The following is a 20,148-nucleotide window of genomic DNA, read 5'->3' as shown; positions in this document are numbered from 1 at the left end:
TCCTTTGGCTATCTCCTCTTGTCCTAGTGTCTCTCTGGGGATGCTTCAGCGCTGGTGTTTAATAGCAGCCATTAGGCTGTGCAGTAAAACCTTTTTTCTGCTGCCGCGGCCCCGTTCTTTCCTCTCCGCTCCCCTGCTGGTGTCTGTATCTGCTGGTCTCTGTATGGAGAGGGTGCTGCTTCTTGCCGAGCTTCCAGCCAGAGCTCCAGGCTCTGTGCAGAGGCGGGGGGGTCAGGATTCTTCTGAGGCATCTCCTCACTCCTCTCAGTTCATTGCTGCTTTGTCTTGTTTTGAGTGCACCAGTGGTCTCCCCGGCAAAGTGTTCCCGGAGTCCCCAGCACTCGCGTCACTCCATTATATTCTTACATGTTCTGCACCGTGCGTGTGTTAACTTTTTCCCTGGTGCTTCTGTGGGATGATCCAGGCAGTGTCAAACACTATGACACAGACCTTTCCCTTTGAAAGATGAAAAGAGGGGCGAAGGGCCAACTTCAGGTACCTTTCACCAGTTACCACAAGGGCTTTTTTGCTCCCTTCTCCCGTGAGCACATAGGTTGATGTCATTGTGCTATGTAAGCACAACAGCAGAATGCGCAACATTTCTGCCAGCCCGTGATCTACCTGTGAAGCCTTTAATGGTGCTGGGACATTTCCCTGGTCCTTTTTGGAGATTTTCTCTGTTGAAACACCCCCATGCATTGTGTCACCAGGCTGGGGTGATGGTTGAGCTGTGCTCAGATCAAGCTCCAGCTGCTCAGGTGGAGCCCGGTGCCACAGCTGAGCATGTCCCGATGCTCTGCCCAGCTCCGGGTGCTGCCAGGTCGATACTTTCAGAAATAACAAACCCACAGGTCCATGTGTGTGGGGTTGCACCTCCCTGCTGCTGTTTGCTGGGAAAGCCAGCTGCTGGGCGTGGGGAGGGCTCCTGCGGCTGTTCGGGAGCTGTTAACCACTCGGTCTGTCACGTAAGAAAGCTTCTGAGCTGGAGCCGTGGTTGTGATGGATGACCTGTCAGGTGGAGGGTTCGGGCACTTTCCTGTGTTTGGATGTGCTGTTGTTCAAAGGAAAACTCATGTGGGAAACAATCCTCTGCTGGGCTAAACCTTAGGATTTCATGTCTAGCTCCATGCTGCCTAACTGGAGGCGCAGAGCAAGGCGATGGTTTAGCAAAGTGATGGTTTAGCAAAGCGACGGAAGCTAGGTACTGTTGTAATGATTTAATTCCTTTAAATATTGGTCCCACTGAGTTAGAATGGCACCTCAAGTAGCCACTACTTGGCGTCCTAATGTTATCGATCAATGAAAACTATTTCATAATCTAAGTTAGAGTGTTTTTCAGGGACGTGAAAGCTGCATGGGGAAGGGTCTCTCTCTCCTGTTCCATCCGGGCAGGGCCCAGCGCACTGGGGATGCGGCAGTCTGAAGCATAACCATTAATAATAGAGTGGGTATTATTCAAATGAAGGCTGCCACTTTTCCTTTGTGGGAATAAACCCCTGGGTAATCGCTGCACGTACTTATCTGTTCCTATAATTGCTTTCTGCAGAATCACTCCAAAACAAGCGGTGCTGGCAGGATGCTGATCTCCCTGCTCTTCCCCCAAGCGAGCTGGCCCCTTCGACGCCTCGCCCGGGACTTGCACCGTTGCAGGTGGGGGTTGCTTGGGCAGAAGAGGGGTGGCTGTCCCCACAGGAGTCTGCAGACCGCCCAGGCAGCCTACAGCAGTGACATTACCCCTGTTTTCACTCGGGCTGTGGCTTTCGGTGATAAAATTGCCATCATTGACCAAAATGGTGAGCACACTTACAGGGACCTTCTCAGCCAGAGTCTGCGCTTGTCCCAGGAGATCTGCAGAGCTCTGGAGTGCTCCAGCAGGGACTTGAAGGAAGAGAGGATCTCGTTTTTGTGTCCTAATGATGCCTCATATGTAGTGGCCCAGTGGGCTTCCTGGATGAGCGGGGGCATAGCAGTGCCCCTGTACAAGAAACACCCTGTGCAGGAACTGGAGTACGTGATTCAGGATTCGCAGAGCGCTCTAGTCATCGCAGCAGAGGAGTATGTGGGGAAAATAACCCCTAGTGCTGAGAAGCTGGGAGTCCCGCTTCTGCCACTGCTCAGGTCTCACAGCGATGGATCTGCAAGTCATGCAGCAGGGGAAGAGGGTCCCTTGACAACCTGCTCCTCGTGGAAGGACAGAGGAGCCATGATAATCTACACTAGCGGCACAACAGGAAGACCAAAAGGTGTCCTCAGCACCCATGAGAATGTCCAAGCCGTGGTGAGTGCTGCTTTCCCCCTGCAACACTTGTGCCGGGTTACAGATCCTGCCCTTCAGAGGTGATTTGGGGTTGCAGCCCCAAAGCACAACACACCTTACCCCAGCCGAATTCCTGCACAGAGCTCTGGGGCTGTGTCTCAGAAGTCCTCAGCGCTTTTAAAGTGAATGCACAGAGGAGTGTTTGAGGCTCTAAACCTTGTCCTTGTGGTGTTGCTGTGCTGCAGGTGCAGCCAGCGGCAGATGGACCCTTCTCCCTGCTTTCCTGGAAAGCACAAGGGCTGAGACCTGTTGTAAAAAGACTGCTTTCTTTTCAGTTTGCTTTTCTTCCCTGTGACTGGGAAAGAATCTTTGCCCCTAATTGGAATATAACTGAGCCCAGCCCAGTGCTGGAGTGTGTGAAGTCTGTGCATTATTCAGCTGTATATCCCCAAGGCAAAAAAATCCATTAGCTCTCTGAGCCAAAAGGAATTAAAAGTTTGAACAAGCCTGCTGACTGCCTCACCAGTGGGTGATCGCTGCCTGCAACTCTAGCATTCCCTCATGCCATTAGGGAAGAGGGCAGGGAATACAGCGTGCCTCACGGACGCCTCTGGGAGCTGACGTTGTGCTGGGTGCTCGGGTACCGCCGTGATGGGAGGATGTGAAAGCCTTGATGGATCGAGCCAGGGCTTGGCTATATTGAGCAAAGAATCTGCTCCCTTACAAATATGCCGATCATCCGGGAGGTGGCCTGAGCAGTCACCATCTTTTGTGCTGGCTTGCAGAAAGCCTAAAACCTGCTCCCTGCCCTGTGGAAGAGGGTTGTGAATGACACGGCTAAATTCCACAGTTCAAATGCTTTCTTATTTTTAGATGGCTGGAAATAAGCTTTCCAGTTGCTAACGCTGGGCTCTGAAGAGCTTTCTTCACCCAGAAACCTGGGGTCTAATGCTTTAGATAATTATCTCTTCATAGCAGAGTAGTTTAGAAGCTTGATATATTTTTTTTTTGCTAACATGAAGCCTATTTTCTACGTATCAGTGATTTTTCTGCTTCTACTGACTGTCCCTTACAGGTGTTAAAAGCCTGATGTCATCACTGTCCAAACCATGTCAACATTTTTCTGGGAAAATTAGTTTTTTGATTCCTATTTCTGCCAACTCTGCATGTGTGGCAGCAGGCTAATAATTTTATAGCCCCTGCTTAAAATAATTGTTGACTATTTCTCAGTAATGAGGAAGGACTTTGCTGATACACATGAAGACATGTAGTGACAAGATGCCAAAGGTGTTCCGTCTTGTATTCTACTGTTGTGGTGGGAATTTTCCTCGTGCTGACCCTAAAGGAATGCTGCTTGTGCCCAGGCATCATTCCAGGAGCTCTGGGATTTCTGCTGCCAGCTGTGCCCGGGGGTCTGGGGCCTGGGCACCTCGGGCTTTGCAAGCAGCGAGGAGCTTTCCTCCTGCCCTGATGCTGGGGTGTTTGTTTTCTTCTGCAGACTACAGGGCTGGTTGAAAAATGGGAGTGGAAGAAGGAGGATGTGATTCTGCACGTGCTGCCTTTACATCATGTCCACGGGGTGATCAATAAGCTCCTCTGTCCTCTCTGGGTGGGAGCGACATGCATCATGTTCCCCGAATTCAACGCACAGATGGTAAGCCTGGAGGGATTGCGTGTTGTCTTTGAAATTCAGCAGCGAGACCCCATGCATTGTAATTAGAACAACTTCGGAAATAAGTTCTTAAAGAATTCCAACCTCTTTAGCCACTGGCTCCATGTGGTTCACAAACTGTCAAAAAACGCTTTCGGTTGGACACTCGGTCTGGGGTGAACGTGCTCTTCTGGAGGCTACAACTTGTTTAAGCGTGACGTACATAATTGTAACGCTACACTGCACCTCCTCGTGCTGTTGAGGGTCTCTGAAAAAAAGGGCTGTTAATTTTCCAGTACCAGGAAAGGTGGAAATCCTGGAATTTTCTCTTGCATGTCAGCAGTGTGCTGCTGGAAGCTATGCTGCTTGTCAGATATTTCATTTTTAGTAGCTTGTGTTTTCCCCTCCAATTTCCCCTACATCCTTGGTGTTTTGTGTTACATTACATGACAGAACACAGACTTTAGAGTTTCTTGCAGCCCAGGTAAGAGAAATATTGGTGCTCATTGCTTGCATGGAAACGCTGCTCTTCCTCTGCAGAGAAACAAGTGTTAACAGATCTGTTGGTTTAGACTCGGCGATATGAGAGAGTTTGCAAATCGAGAGCTTCTTGCAGCCTTGCGGGAAAGGTGGCAGGAGGGAAGCCTTACTTGAATGCAGTAGATTCACGCTTATAATGTTGTTTTCTAGCTGAGACAGGAAACACCAGTCCCGGAGCACTGCTTCTCTTTTGTTCCTTGCCACGGTGGCAGGCAGCCGACCTAAAGAGAGGAGGAAAAGGGACCAGAGACAGGGCAACCAGCAGTAAGGTGGGACAGTTTGTACAGTTACCGGCCCCTGGGATCCAGCACCGTTCAGCTACGTCTCCCGGTGTCGTGGGTGGTCTGAGAGGCATTGGAGTCTGCCGTGTCACTGTTCAGGGAGCAGTTGGGTTTGCAGATGCTGGTGCCACCTCGTAGCGGAAAGGCAGCGGGTGGTGTTGGTACAGAACTCCCTGGGAAGGTAAAAAGAGCCCGTCAAGGCTCTGCTCTGTACCTGAGCCGGCTGCTTTACCTGTTTGCATTTAGTCATACGCTGGGTGCCTCGCCACACTGAAGGGACAAAGTGCAAAGGTGTGGGATCCACCCAGAAGCATTCTGCTGTGCTGCTGTCAGATTAGGGTGAGCCCTGGCTCTGCTCCGAGCCGCTGCAGGACTGTGTGATTTCATTGTTGCTTATTTCTGCTCTGCGGAGAAGCAATCACAGAAAATGCACGCTTCCTTTCTTGTTTCGAGATGGCCCTGACACATGAACGCCCAGTTGCTGCCTGAGTACTGCTCCTTGGCAGGGGGAACAGCCCCGGAATCCCAGAGGGGCAGCTCTGCATTGCATTTCTAGGGTAAACAGGTAGGATGCTGGGGTAGAATAAAGGCAAGGAAGGTCCCCTGGCAGCTGTAGCCAGTGCTGTCCCCTCAGTGCTCACAGCCAAACTGTCTTTCCCCGTGTTTAGGGTGTCACCCCAGAAGTTCAGGGTGCAGCAGGGACATGTCCACCACCAAAGCTGGGGCTCGGATCATGCCCAGCCCCGGTGATGCTGGTGAGGAGGCAGAGGAGCATGCTGGCAGCCTGGAAGCAAAGCCAAGCCCTCTGGAGGGCGCGTGTCTCCACGTCCTGTGTCACCGGTGATGGATTGTCCCTCATACCCTCGTGTTTTTCTCTGCTCTCTCCAGACATCTGCAAATCAATGAGCTGAGGTTGAAGGATGGGTTCGGGTGCAGGGGGAGCGGGACACCCCGCCTGCCTCCTCTGATCAAAGCTCTCCCCCAGCCCTGACAACCAAGGGCAAGCGGGGACAGGGCTGGAGGGCGGCTGCGCGACCCCGGAGGTTGAACTTGGGCAGGGAGGTCGGCGTGGCGAGCGTGCCTGCTGCAGCCAGCGCCGTTCCAAGGGCTCTTGGGTACATTCGGGCTCTGAAGGACGTCATTTGCTTTTCTGTTTTTTTTTTTATTCCCTTTATTTTTCCGAAGGCCTCCCCTGGGAGCTGGAAGTGGTTTGATCGACACTACAAAGAAAGCACACGAGGGTAAATAAGGCTTTCTTGTGGAGTTTAATGCAAGCTGCCTTTCAGTTCCACTCTATTTTCACCAGCTGTTTACAAAATGCCCTTTGCTACTGAAATCAGCTTTCAGAAGAGCAGCGGAGTTTCAGTGGAGGATTTTGCAAAAGTGCCGTGAGTTTTGCCGTGTGCTTTTTTTTTTTTTTCCTTCGCTGCACCTTGAGAAAGCAGCCAGTTATAGTGTGATATAAAGAAACCCGAATGGCAGCTAAAACACTTGACAGACTGATCAAAACAAGGCTAGGAACTTACTCTCAACCTGCTGCAGACATATTTAGCCTTGAGTGATACTGGCAAGGGTTCAAGAGAAACCGCAGCAGCATGCCCAATGTGTGTTTGGTTTCTAATCACTAACACTTCATTATACAAAATAAATACTTTATTATTACAGTGTTTATTAAATTACATAATTTGCGGCATGCCTTAGTCGTGGATACAGATGCCAGTCTGGTTTTCGGTGGTGGTAATCATGCTCTTTTTTTTTTCCTTAGTTAGATGATGTTTCAAGCCCCGGAGCAAGGCTTGCTTGTCGTTCCCTGCAGCGCAGTGTTAGGAGGTGGCATCTCTCTGACCCTGCCTTCTGGTTTTGGTAGCTGTCCAAGGAAAGGTTAAAAATCAAGACTGTGGAGTAACCCCAGTGTCCTGACCAACATCCGCTCTCTTACTAACGCAGGAGCTGATGTCTGCGGCCGCATGCAAGCCATTGCTGGGGCCACGAGGGCTCATTAAAGTGTATTGAGATGCCTCAAGCGTGAAAGTTACTGCATAAAATCAGGTTCTTTTTATTAAATGAGGACATCTATTACTTTGCACTAGCTACTGTACATGTTATAATTCACTTTAGAGCACCATCTGTTAAGACTGTCTTGCTTAAGCTTTTCCTAGCATCTTTTTATTGTAAGTTATTAAAAAATACGGCTGCATCTATTAATCATTTATTAATAAAGGGTTTATAAATGGACCGTTAATTTCCAGCATTACAGTCCACTCGTACGTGACGTGCTAAGTCGTCTGGTGCATGTACTGCTTGGGGTGCAGCGTGTCTCCATGGGGAGCCTGCCTGGGGACCATGGGAGCAGCGCCCAGCGCTCCGGGTGTGCTGCTGGTGCTGGGGAATGCTGGTGTGACTGGGGGGGAGATGGTTCAGCGCTGCAGGGGCGTGTGGCCTGGGAGCGGGCAGGAGAACAGCAGTGAGCCTGAAAGCGTGTGCCTCCTGGCAGCTGTGTGGGGCAAGGCTGGCTCTGATGTTATTTATTTTTTGGTTTTCTTAAATGTTTTTATTTTTTAAGGAAGGATGAGAACTGGGAGGGTAGAAACCTTTGGAGCCAGAGCAAGCTGCAGCCTAAGAATTGCAATACGATCCTCCCATCATAATTTGCTTCCAAGCTGAGCGTCCTTCTCCAGCTGCGCTGTTCCTGTTTGCAGGCAGCCAGCTTTTCTCAGCTGCTTCTGAACGGTTTTGAAATGCCTGCCTTTTCTTTGATGCAGGAGTAGACATTTTAAAGATGTTGGATTTGTACGATTTTTGTGCAAATTGGCAGCCAGAGGAGAAGAGATGAATGCCTCCGCTTGAGGAAGGAGCGCAAGGTGAGCCTTCTCCTTACTGGGCATCAGAGAAAGCCCATGACCAAGTGCTTTTTGAAAGCCTCTGTGAGCAGTGGGGTTTGCACAAGCAGACACTAGAGCATCGCTTCCCCAGGGACCCTCTTTCCATCTCCCTTCCCTGTATCGATGCGGTGACGGCTGCTAGGGCTGAGCACACCCTGGGGTGTGGCTGCTACTTGATGGAAATGTCCGTGAGTTGGGAGGGACAAACCCAGGAGAAGCCAGGTGTCCTCTGTGCTGGACAGGAGCCTTCTGGAGCAAGTTGTGAGGTCAGTCGCTGCTCTGCAGGATCCTCTGCTCAGCATTTTGGTTGACATGGCTCCACTCAGGGTTTGAACAATGGGACCCGCGTGTCTTCGCCTTGGACTACCTCTGATCTCGCCTTAAGGGAAAGATGTTCTAATAGTGATGGGCACCCTGTCAGCTCTTTGTGTTGATACACATGAGATCCCAGGAGGTCTTTCAGCCTTAAGTGCAGGAGGGGAAATAGAAGTATGCAAAAAACATGAAGGGAAAAAGCTTGCTCTGCTGAGTGATGGGGGAAGCCTGGAGAAATCTCGGCTCCGTGTGACCTAGCTGGGGTGTGTGCTGCCCGCTTGGCTCTGCTGGGCAGGATTCGAGCTGTGGTGTGCTGCCTGCAGAATTACAACGTTGTCTGTGCCCTGCAACTGCTTCCATGATAAAATATTCGAGATGCAGATTCATTGCCCTAAAGTTCTGAAAGGAGCTGTTGTTTCGGTGCCAGTGTTACTGCATGTCTGACTTAAGGTGCCTCCGAGGATCAAGTCCTCTAAAAATCACACCCGCTTCTACAATGTCACATGCAAAGCCATCAAAATCATTAATTTTATTTGGACCCTTCTTTCTAGGCGTGCGTCCTGATGGGAACGATGAGTGCCCAAAGCCAGTGTGTGATGTGAGACCCGTTCCCCTGCTGCACCGTGAGCGTGCTGTCCCCCATGGCGGCTTTTTCCCCCGGTGGGAGGGTGCCGCAGACCTGATGCTTGTTGAGGTTGTGTGTGAGGATGGCTCCTGCATCGTCTGCTTACACCCCTGACTTCCTCGTCAAGACCAGCAGTCTGCATGACATCTGCGGGCAAACCGTTTGTCCTTGGTGCCGCGGTTATCTGCGCGAGCCAGGCGAGGCTGGGCTGGTGATGCCTTCGCCGGGCTCTGTGGGGAGATGCAGGGCTCGGCCGTTGCCTCCGGGAGGGAGAAGCAGTGAGCATCTCCCCTGGATCTGTCGCTTCTGCAGATATCACACTGAGCAGCTCTTTTAGTTTCTTTTTTAAAGAAAAGCCAAGCAGAGGAGTCTGATCTCCAGTAACCGAGCATGGCTGAGATGCCGCTTGTAGTGCGCTGGGGATTGCGTCTCCCCTCCAATGTCAGCTGGAGAAAGGCGATTGTCTCTTCATCTGTTAATGGGAGGCTTCAGAGGAGTAATTTTGTTTCAGACTCAAAGAGGAGTCAGTGGAGGGAGGAGTGGGTCACCAGTGAATGGATTATGTTTGATCACTTCTCACAGACCTGGCTTTAAAAAGTTAGAGTTTTTCTTCCCGTCTCCCCAGATCTGCCGTCTGTCCTCAGCATCTGTTCCGGGGTAATGTCTTTTGATGTGTGTGGGGAAATATAAAAAATGGAACCAGAGCCTGTCATATTTACTTACATTACCAGCTCCCAGGGAAGGCACTTGCTCCTTTCAGTATGCCTACAGCGTAGGAAGGGTTTAAAAGCTTCAGCCTGGAATGCGGAGGGGCCATCAAACCACGCTGATGAATAAATGATTAAAACCAGAGTCGTGCCGAGCGCAAACAGTTTGGGGTTATAACAAACATGAGACGCAGCCACCGAGGGCCCGCTTTCCCTTTGAAGAGGAGAATGTTTCTCTCTGCATCTCGCTGGTGCACCGCCGGGGCTGAGCGGAGCATCCGCAGCCCGGTCCCTGGCAGGGAGCTGAGCTCCCCTTGCTGCTCTCCCGTCCCCTGCCCCTCTGCTGGCATCGGGATAAAGCGGCGTGGGACGCGGGTGCGTGGTCCTGCCATCCCTTCGGCACTTCTGTAGAATTAATGGGAGCTTTCTGTCCTGGGTGCTAGGTGCAGGGTCTGGCCGAACAAGGAGCTGGTGTGGCTGCAGCCACGTTGCTGCCTGTTGCTCTCGCAGAAGCTCTGAAAAGTGCAGGCGGCCCTTTTCCGCGCACGGCAGCGATCGATGCGAGACGCAAACCCGGCTCCCCAGTCGGAAGGGAAGTGAAGGGCTGGTTTAACCTTGCATTAGGGGTATTGTTGCTTTTGAAAAGGTTTAAAAAAAATCCAATACCAACTGAAAATGATACAGTAATTGTATAGAAGAGAGGAGCTGTTTGCCGCCAGAGGCAGCCGCACGGGCTGTGTGTATCTGTGTGCGGGCTGGTGGGAAAATCCCTGCGGATGTTCGCTTCCTTTTCGGCTTTTTTGCCTGCATCTCTTCTGGCTGGTTTTGGGAGTCCTGTATCAGGCGGTGTCTTGCAAGATTTAGCATACAAATGATTGTTGCCACCTTCTCTTCTTTTTGTGCATCAGAAGATGCCCAAATGTTGGTAGATTTGGAGTTTTCTGTCTAGTTTGCGGCATTGAGCATCTCTCCCCAAGGGTGAAGCCTCTCTAAGGGGAAAAAAAGTTAATTTTCTCCTTAGTGCTTGCATCTCTTGCTTCAGGTGATCTTAGCAGACCTGGAGGCTGGCTGGGAAGGCTGCTGTGTGGAAGGACCATCTCTTGGAGCAGCTTGCATGTTCCTCCGTCCTCATTCACCATCGTGCCATCTGTGTGCTGGACAAAATACATGGGAAAGACCTGACAGCTGTGTCTCCCTGGGCTGGCTTTGTACCCACTGGTGTGATTTTCTCCTTTTTTTTTTTTTTTTTCTTTTTTTTTTCTGCTTACTGATGGCAAAATCCCACTGGCCAGCCCATGGAATTGCCCAAATATGCTTTTGTGCAGTGGGAGGGGAAGAAAATCAGGAATGCGGGGCTGCTGGGCAGGCTCTTGGGAACAGCAGGGCTCCCAGTCCTTTGCTGGCTCAGGCAGCGCTGTCCTGTAAGCCCGCCCTGGGCTTTCGCTGCATTATTGCTGATAGAAAGCTGTTCCCACTCTTGTGTTTTTGCAGTTAGAAACTTTTTGTTTCTAGCCCTTGTTTATCTTTGAAGGGATCTTGGTCCATCTCCTGAACACCTTCCATTGGGAGGGTGATGCTTCCCTTGTGCCTGCAGAATCCGTGGCTTTTGAAAAGCCATCTCCTGAACACCTTCCATTGGGAGGGTAATGCTTCCCTTGTGCCTGTGCCTGGAGCAAAGTCCAGCAGCCCTGGTGCCACGTTTGCACGCAGAATCCGTGGCTTTTGAAAAGAACCTGGATTCCTGAGATACCAGGTGAGCAAAATAAAATGCAACGATGGGCTGCCAGTCCCTGTCCCCAGGTAATGGATGTGGTGACGGTGACGCAGGGGATAAGAGTGCGGGGGAGCTGGATGGTGTGGGAAGGGCAAAGCTGGCCTCTTGCTCCAAGCCTGTCCAAGCCCCGGGATTGATTGATTAGTCCCAGGTAACGAGACTTTCCCAGACCCTTCTCTCAAAGCGTGAAGTTATCACTATAAAACAGAAATAGCCGTTCCAGCTGGCTGGGCAACGACAAGCCCCCCGGACAGCTTGAGGTCTGTGGAGGGCTGGGGGCTGCCAGCTGGTACCGTGGCTCGGTGCTGAGTCCCATTAAAACACGTCCAGATCCAAACTGGGCTGAGCGGGAGCGGAGCAGGTGGAGATGTTTGGCTGGCAGCACATTGCCCCGGCAGCTTGTGGCACAAATCCAGAGGCAGCTGCTTATCTGCAGGAGAGGGGTGACTGACACGGAAAAAGCTGCTCCCGGTGGTGGGGAGGATTTTATCTGGGGCAGGAGTGTGTGAGGACAGGGGGCTTGGGGGTGCAAGAGAGGTCTGCTGTGTTTTGCAGTGATGGGTTGGGTTTTTATTTTCAAATCCATGTGAAAATAACTCTGCTGCGTGGCCAGACTGGAAGTCTGCCTGCGCTCCTCACAGCTGTTCTGGACTTAGGAAGGAAAACAAAAAAAATCACACAGCAAGGATTGAGCAGCCCCGAGCATCTGTCTCCTTTCAGTTCCTTTGGCACAGCCCTGATCCCTGCTTGCCATCCCATGTTTCTGCCCAAGGCGATGGCTCTCGGGAGCAGCAGGCTGAGCAGAGCAGGTCCGTGCGTTCAGTCTGGAGACATCCTTCTCCATCCTCCTGCCTCCAGTGGGAAAGATATTGGGAGTTTGAAGAGAAAACAGTATTTGGGGAAAGAGGCTGGGAGGACTGTGGTAGGGGTTAGATCCTGCTAAATGCCATTTTCCCTGTTCCAGCTTGGTTTATGGGCTCATGCTGGGAGGTGGAAGCGTGGTGTGCCCTCTCCTTGCGTGTCACCCATTGGTCTGGGTCAGGCACATCCCTCCTCTGCTTTCCCTGGCACCACGGGGGTCTCGTCCCAGCTCCCGAGGTGTCTGGGAGGGTTTCCACCTCGTGCATTTGTCTCGTCCCATCCAGGACCATCTCCGGGCTGGGAGGCAGCGTGATCTCCCCTCCGTTGGGCGGGACGGTGCCGTTGTTGGATGTGTCCTACTCTGTTAAGAATAACAACACAGTGGTGGTAGTGGGGTTTTTTTTCTTGTTTTTAGGAGCTGATTGTTCTGGAGCAGTGGAGTGAGAGACGTGGGGAGAGGCGGCGCTGGCGCAGCCAAGTAGAAAATGATGAAATGGAGCCCGAGCGAGCAGGACGGAGGGGACGGGGGCAGAGTGACAGCATGAAGGAGAATCACTTGTTCACCTTCAATCAATTCCTGCTTTCTCTCGCCGTCGCACGCGCCTGTGTGCAGCTGAGCGTGTGCGGGCAGGGAGGGGAGAGGCGGCACGCGGTGTCGGGAGCTGTTAGGAAATACATTTAACATTTATCACCAGTGGGGCAGGGACCGCAGCGAGAGGAAGAGGCGGTTGTCACCGCAGCCTTTTATTTATGGATGGCTTTGGATCGTTCCTGTCTTGGGAAGAGCTTATCTAGGGGGAAGAGTGGCGAAGTGTGGGAGGAATGGGCCCAGTTGCAATATTTATGGCTCCTGCCCATCGCTGACTGCTCCCAGGTGGGGATGCTCAGCTGGGGGTTGCTTGGTCTTCACCCCCCTCCGCCGAGCTGGCTCCTGGAATTCACCCCGGTTTGTAGTTCCCAAAGAACTTGCAGCTGAAGAACATCTGTCCTGCTGGGGCTGATCCTCTTGGACATTCCCCTCCTGGCTGGCTGGTGTCTCCTGGCCGCAGCGGTTCCTGGCGGCTGAGCAGAGCTCACTGGGGCACGTCTCTCTGCGCCCGCTCACCAGAAAACCCCCATTTCCATTGCAGGGGGGTCTCACTTCCAGTTCGAGCACCTGAGATCTCTCTTCCCAGCCCTGCCATCCATCTGAAAAGCATTTCTCCCTCAAAGGTTCGGGTCTGCGGGCTCCTGCCTGCGTATCGTGTTCTTTGTGTATGATCTAGTGTCTTTCCAAAGAGGAGCTCCCGTGCTCTGCAAAGCTGGGGTAGCCTCAGAAGAGCTGTACGTGATAAGGGAATTAACTGATTGTGCCACGAGCTTCTGTCTTCATGAGCAAATTCTTGGCTGTAACATGATGATACTAAAAACTGCCGTTTCCATCATCTTGTGCTCACTGAAAGGTGGGTGATCTGCTGGCAGGATGAGAGAGTGAATATTGTGGTTTGAGCCATAACGGGCGTGATGGGGGCTGGGAGCTGTTGTTCTGGACATGGATGAAGTGTGCACAACAGGCTTCCAGTTGTTTGTGCTTTCCAGAAGGTTCCCCACCAGCCCAGGGTGGCTTTGCTTTGGACAAACCTGCTGCACCCCGTGCCTCAGTTTCCCTTTGCAGAGGAGCAGTGTCAGGGCTCACTGCCCCTGAGGTGTTTGCAGACCCCTCACTGTGCTTCCCTCTGCACTTTCTACTGAGGTGTATTTTCACACGTGTACGTTCCCTTCCTTTCCAGGTTTGGAAGAAGCTCCTCAGCTCCGAAGGTCCCCGTGTCAGCGTCTTCATGGCCGTGCCCACCATCTATGCCAAGCTGATCGAGTATTACGACAAGCACTTCTCCCAGGCGCAAGTGCAGGACTTTGTGCGTGCCTTTTGCCAGGAGAACATCAGGTGGGGAAGGATGCCCCAGCGGGCAGGGGTGCTGGGGGCTGGCTGTCCCCACGGGGGATCTGCTGGGCTTTATTTTCAGCATCGCCTCTTTGCAGTGCTGGTGGTTGTGCTTCTTGACAAGAACCAGGGTGACATTATTTAACTGTGAGCCACTCTTGCATGGTGAAGCCAGAAGGGGTCTGTGTGCTCGTTACATGTGTCACCCTGCAAACACAGGACGTTGTCCTGCAAAGGACACAGCTTGTACTGCAGGGTCTGTCCCATCTTAACTTAAACCCCAATCAGACAGAGAATCTTCTGTATGTGAGGAACATCTTTGGTACTGGTTAAAAGGCTTTTGAGGCTTCTGTCTTAAGGTTTTACGTAGGTGCAGGCTTTCTGTAACCCTGCCTTAGACTGCAAATTCCCTGGAGCAAAGGAGATCTCGGATACTTTCTCAGCTGGGGTTTCCTCATGCAGGTTAATGGTGTCAGGCTCCGCAGCCCTGCCTGTGCCTGTCCTGGAGAAGTGGAAGAGCATCACGGGGCACACACTGCTGGAGAGGTATGGGATGACTGAGATTGGAATGGCGCTTTCTAACCCTTTGCATGGAGCCCGGGTCCCAGGTAGGAGTCTCTAGAGGGTGCACGCTGTTTGGAGGTATCTGGCTGGGAAGTGTTCCTGGGTTTTCTCGTCACAGAGAATGTCCATTTGTCATATCGATGCTTTATTATGTCCAAAGTCCTAGTTCAGGCACTGCGATGGGAGTGCATCTTCAGCTCCTGCTCTGTGGAGCTGTATTCGTGTGCGGTGCTGACACAGGATTCCCCACGCAGCAGTTCGTGTCCAATCGTTCGGTACTGAACATCTAAAATAGGACTCTTTTTTTTTTTTTTTTTTGTGCAAATTTCTTGGCTCTTCAGGGATTAGAAATTGTCACACCTTGTGATACACTCTGGTTCTGTTCTCTCCTTGCCTTCCCTCACTTCTCCTAGCTACACTTTGTGACTCCTCCCAATACCTGTAGCTTACGTAACCTAGAAATAAATTGATCTGAAACATTAAAAATATAAAATGCCCCCACCCTCCCTTTGGTTAAAAACGTGTCTGCCTGTCTGCCAAGCACCCCAGCCCACCGCTGTGCCGCCTTCTCCTCCCTGTGTGCTGTCTGCGCCTGCACGGTGCTGTATGCATCGCCGTGGGGACCGGTGTCACCCAGGGGGACTGTCACAGCTCCCCACAGCACCCCAGTCCCAGGGCTGTGCCCCTGCAGGGATGGCTCAGGGAGGGAGAAGCCACAGCTCCCTGATGCTGGCTTCTCAACCTGAGAACAGCACAGGGGCAGCATGAAATCCAAACTCTCGTTTATTTTTGCAGAGTAACTGTAATTCCCCCAGCCCAGCTCATCCCAGCCAGCATTCCCGTCCCCAGGAATCCTGTCCCTGCGGGCAGGAGAGGGAAGCGGGCAGGGAAAGGAGATTCCCACCTGTGTGAGCTCCAGCTCTCCGGGAACCCCCTGCTGCAGGGTGACGGTGCAGAGATCGTTCGAATGTCCCTGTGGCCGGGTTGTGTTTGCTGTTTGTTCATCTGCAGGAGATGAGTGGAGCCTTTAGACATTTCCCAGGAGACAAAAGGAGGAAGGAAGTAAGAGGGAAAGCGACACGGGCAAGGCAGACGTTGGCAAGTAGAGGGGCAGCTCCTGCTCCGGAGCTGGGTGGCTGTGCCCCTGAGCAGAGCCAGGACAGGGTCCCTGAGGGTGCTGGGGTCTGCAGGGGGGCTGGGGACACATCCTCTCGTGCAGCTACAAGCAGAGGGGTGAGGATAAAGTCCCCTGACTGTCCCTCCAGCCGCCGACCAGGGGCTGGCTGCACCCCAAGAGGAGCATCTCACAAAGGTGTGGATCCATACGAGACCTTACAGAAAGGGGGCTGGAGCAGAATAGGCTTGAGTCGTTTATTTCAGGGGGTGTCACTTGGGAAGCAGATGGGTGAAGCTGAGGTGTCATTTACCAGAGATGTGGAAAAGCTTTTGATATAGTGCCCCATTCGAGGCTGGGATGTCAGGTCACTGGTACCACAGAGCATCCAGCGCATGAGAACTGGCTGAGAAATGCAGCGATGGGCTGGGAACAGAGGCTGGGCACGAGGGGGAGAAAAGCATCCAAGGAAAAGAGCTCAGACGGCACTGGTGATAGAGGGACAGACGCTGGGCAGTGGTGAAAAGGAGTGCCACAAGCGTGCCACTTCACCCTGTGGGTAAGTCCAGGGGTCCTCAGGCTTGCCGGGGGATTTCTCCTGGAGTGGAAGCGGCACACATCCTTCTCTGCTGCTTCGTGAGCTCCTGCCTTGGTGTGGCTGGGAAAGGACCGAGTCCCTTTCACCCGTGTCCCCTCCGGTGTCCCTGGCAGCATGACACCGCTGGTGTGGCTGGGAAAGGACCGAGTCCCTGTCACCCGTGTCCCCTCTGGTGTCCCTGTCAGCATGACACCACTCTCCTCCCGCAGCACAGGTCTGAAGGGGCAAGGGCGGGGGGGAGGCTTTAATTTCCAGAAGAAAAGATGAAAGATATGAAAGATAAATGTTTGCTTGTATATGGTTAAAACCCTGCTTAAAATGCCTCTGTTTTCCCCAGCTCTCATTCTAATCCCCCCCGGTGCTGTTACTGTGAAGGGAGATGAATAATTCATGGGCGGCGAATGCCTCGCTGGGGCTAATCACCGCTTTAATTGGAGGTTTAGAGCAGAGGCGGCTAACAGCTCCTGCAGCGGGGCTCCGGGATTGCTGACAGTGAGATCGCCCAGTGCCTTGTCGTTGGCCTCTTCCAATCCTCGCAGGACACCACCGCGCGTAACAGCATCCAGGTCCCCTGATACCAAAGGACACAGACCGCAGGACCAATTACATTTATCTGGGAAGAGCTGACAACTTTTTGAAACAGAGGAGGACCGGTGAAAGAATAATAGTGTCACTCCTTCCCGGCTGCAGCCCGGCCGAGCTGACACCGCGGGCGGGCTGCCAGCATTTCTGAACATGCAGGAGCCTGCAAATTGGAGAGAGGAGGGAGTGAGAGGGGAAGGAGCAGGGATTGCTCCCCGTTTTCCCCTCGGGATTACGGCTGGGGACAAAAGGAGGCCAGTGCTGGGTGTCAGCCCCCTTCTGATCAACCCTGATTCTGGTCTCGGTGAAGGCAGGACCTCTGGTGCCGTGCGTTTGGGAACGGGCTCAGCCTTCTGCTGACCTGTTAGGGTCGGCACAGTGTGTATCTTGACACGGGAGATGGGCCTGAGAAGCTCTGGTCGTTGCTGTTGCACAGATTTTATGAATACTGTCAGGTTCGTGTTGCTCTCATCAGTGCTGTGAGCGTGTTCAGCCTCTGCGGATGCTGATTGTCAAGCTTGTCATTTTTCCTGAGCACCAGAAAGCCTTTCCCAGACCAAACACAAGGAAACAGCTCCCCACCAGGGACTTATTTCACATGTTGGTTTTCCTTTAGCCAAGTAGGAAATAATTTGTAATGGTGAGCTGAAACACACTATGGGAAACACGATGCTTCCTCTCTGTCTGCAGATTTGTTTGACAGCGCTGTGCTGATCTTTGGTTATTTCATTTTCCAAGACTGAGACTAGAAGTGGGCACTAACCATTCCGTCCTGCTGCCCGTGGATCGGTCCGTTACGTTCCTGCTCTGAGGTCAGTGCCTTGCATACAGGGAAGCAGCATCCTCCAGGACGGCGTCTCTCTCCCCACGATCCGCAGGCTTCCAGGGCTGGCCATGGCCAGTACCAGACTGTTTAAAACACAGAAGTATTTTATGGCACCTCAGGGCACTTCTGGTGGCTTCTGGCACATTTCTTCCTCTTTACCCTGCTGCAAGCCTCTGCCTCCAGCTCCTGGCAGTGCCTGGCCGTGAGATGAGTCCAGCCCGAGGGATGCTCGTGGTAAGCGAAGGACCTGGCTGCGTGTGCTGGCTGACCTGAACGCCGAAGGCAATTTCCAGCTGAACAGACACACACCCCAGAACCTCCACGTCGCTTTCTGTTCATTTCTTGCCAGATTTGCTAATTGATCGGGTAGTTTCGCTGCAATAAAATCTCACTCCCTCGTAGCCCATCTGCTCTGAGCTGGTCCTGCAGGGATGCCATAAATCTGGGCTCCGACGACACATCGATTTCCATGGCAACTGACCAATGTAGCAAAAAAATCATGATGTCACAGGTATCGCATCTCCAGCAGATGAGCAGGAGAATGAGACCAGGACAGGGAAAATGCCTCTTGAACCCAAACGCCTGAAATAGAGACGAGGAGAAGACAGCGCTGAGCTCCAGGTCCTGCACATCTTGCTTTGAGGACTTTCCAATGTCAGAAAAGTCTCGTGCCGTTGAGATGCCGAGCGAAACCTGCCAAGCCAGCAAATGCTCATGACTCTGGTTGGTGCTGAGCCTGGAGCCCCCCATCAGAGGTGGCAGGAACAAAGCTGCCCTTCCTTCTCTGCTTTCAGGACTAACCCCGGGGGTGGGGATGCTGCAGGCTGGGGAGCTGTGGGGTCGCTGGTCCATCCTGGAGCTTTGTAGCAGTTGTTGGTGACACAGTGTCAGATTCCCTGGCTTTGAGAATTGAGACCTGTGGCAGAATGGGGTGGTTTTGATCTCTGCTGTTCTCCTGTGATGTTTTATATCCCGTGTATTGATGTCTCACAAAACTGAGCTAATCCCTCACAATTCTCCCCCTGCTAAGCCTTTGCCTTCTCTGTCAGGTCCGGGCTGTAGAGAGGCAGCAAGCCACTGCAGTAATCACTGTGCTCTTTCTTTTCACCTCTTTGTGTAGGTTTCATGGTGCTTTTTTTTTTTTTTTTTTAAAGACAGCTTCATTACTGAGCTAGGAAGCTGTGCTGATGTCTTCAAAGCCTGGCCAGGAGAGAGCGTTCGGGGCTGGAGGCACGTGTTTTCCTGGGCATTTCCAGCCCTGCCTGCTCAGCAAACAGCGGCGTATGGCACCGCCCTGACATTTGCGTGCAGATACAGGATGTGATCGAAGCTTTCCTGAAGGGTGACCCCCTGCTAGGAGGTTCTCCAGAGCCAGCACAGGCTGCAGATGCCGTTGATAGACAAGCAGCTGCTCTTTCGCATCCTTGATTTTGTTTTTTTTCCCAGAGGCTGGCCATTCAGTCTGCTTTTCCTTTGCAGGTTCTGTGGGCACCCCGCTGCCAGGGGTGAAGGTGCGCATCGCCACCGAGACCATGAAGAACGGCGGTCGCTCCTACACTGTCCACGCTCAGGGCGATGAACACGACACACAGGTGAGTGCTCGGCCACGTCCTCTGCTGCTTCGCTGCGTCTCGTGAAAGGTTCTCAGCCCTTTGAAGCCCCGAGGATTGAGGCTTGTTCTGCTGTTATTCCCAGGATATGATGGTATTTAGAGTTTTCTCTTTTTTGTATTAATTTCTGGGTTACTAGAACCATGGTACTTTATGGACCACGCAAGCGTTGTCCTTGCTGCAGAGATGAACAACATCTGGGGGAGGAGAACGCCTGCTGCGGGGTGGTATAGGGCCATGGGCTGTGGTATAGGAGGAGGATATAGTGTCTGCTGAGGCTGCGGGTGCTCCAGAGGAAGGTGAAGGGTTAAGCCGTGCCTGGCCTTTGAACGCCAGCACAAAAAGTTGAAGTCTGCTGCAGAAGGTAAGAACAAAGCATTGATGGGAATTCAGAGGGACCCTGCTCTGGTCTAGAGAGTCACCGAATATCCGTGGTCTGGGGGAGAGGATGGGTGATTTCTCACCCTAGAAATAAGGGTCAGTGTTTACGTCACTGGTTTGCTCAGGGCTTTAGCAGTGAGAACTGGAAGGGCAGGACTGGTGGCCTCGGCATTGCCTTCATTCTGCAATGGTGCAGGCACCAACCCCGCAGGTTTCCATGAACATCCAGCTCCCTGCTGAGCTCCAGCTGCCGAGTGATACCTGCACCAGCAGTTCTGGGGTCTCAGAAGCTGGATATCTTTGATGGTGAAGCAGCTGAGCCCCTTTCCCCGTGAGCTGCCCCCATTTTGGGGTGCTGTGTGTTCCCTGCTGCAGAAGCAGCCCCCAGCCCAAGGGCCAGGGCTGCCCCGGCCCCGTTCCCCCCCCGCAGGAACGGCTGAACGGGGGCTGCGTTGCTGCCACATCTCATCGCGGGTACAGGTCATGTCTCCGGCAGATCGATAGCCAGGTGATGCACGGGCTTGGCTGAGCGGATAGATAGATGCTGTGTGTGCCAGAGCAATCACATCAGCAGCCGTGTGTGCCGTGGGCGTGGGAGACAGGCAGGCGTGAGGTTCAACCTGAAATACTTCACTCAGTCCTCTGGGAAATTGCTTCTC

The 20,148-nt window shown here is 52.6% G+C and overlaps 1 protein-coding gene across 1 annotated transcript; it reads left to right on the top strand.

Moving 5' to 3' along the window:
• Positions 1–1,576: 1,576 nt before the first annotated feature.
• Positions 1,577–19,090, top strand: ACSF3 (acyl-CoA synthetase family member 3; the record flags this gene model as incomplete). The annotated part of the gene is made up of 5 exons (XM_010074006.1): positions 1,577–2,278; positions 3,756–3,911; positions 13,663–13,817; positions 14,277–14,422; positions 18,978–19,090. Coding segments are annotated over exons 1-5 (1,272 nt in total), but the record flags the coding sequence as incomplete, so codon positions are not given.
• Between the last annotated feature and the right edge of the window lie 1,058 nt (positions 19,091–20,148).

Source organism: Pterocles gutturalis, unplaced genomic scaffold, assembly GCF_000699245.1.
Source record: "Pterocles gutturalis isolate BGI_N339 unplaced genomic scaffold, ASM69924v1 scaffold2877, whole genome shotgun sequence".
Taxonomy (NCBI): domain Eukaryota; kingdom Metazoa; phylum Chordata; class Aves; order Pterocliformes; family Pteroclidae; genus Pterocles; species Pterocles gutturalis.
The sequence above is the reverse complement of the archived record's forward strand: the minus strand, read 5'-3'. Positions and strand labels throughout refer to the sequence as shown.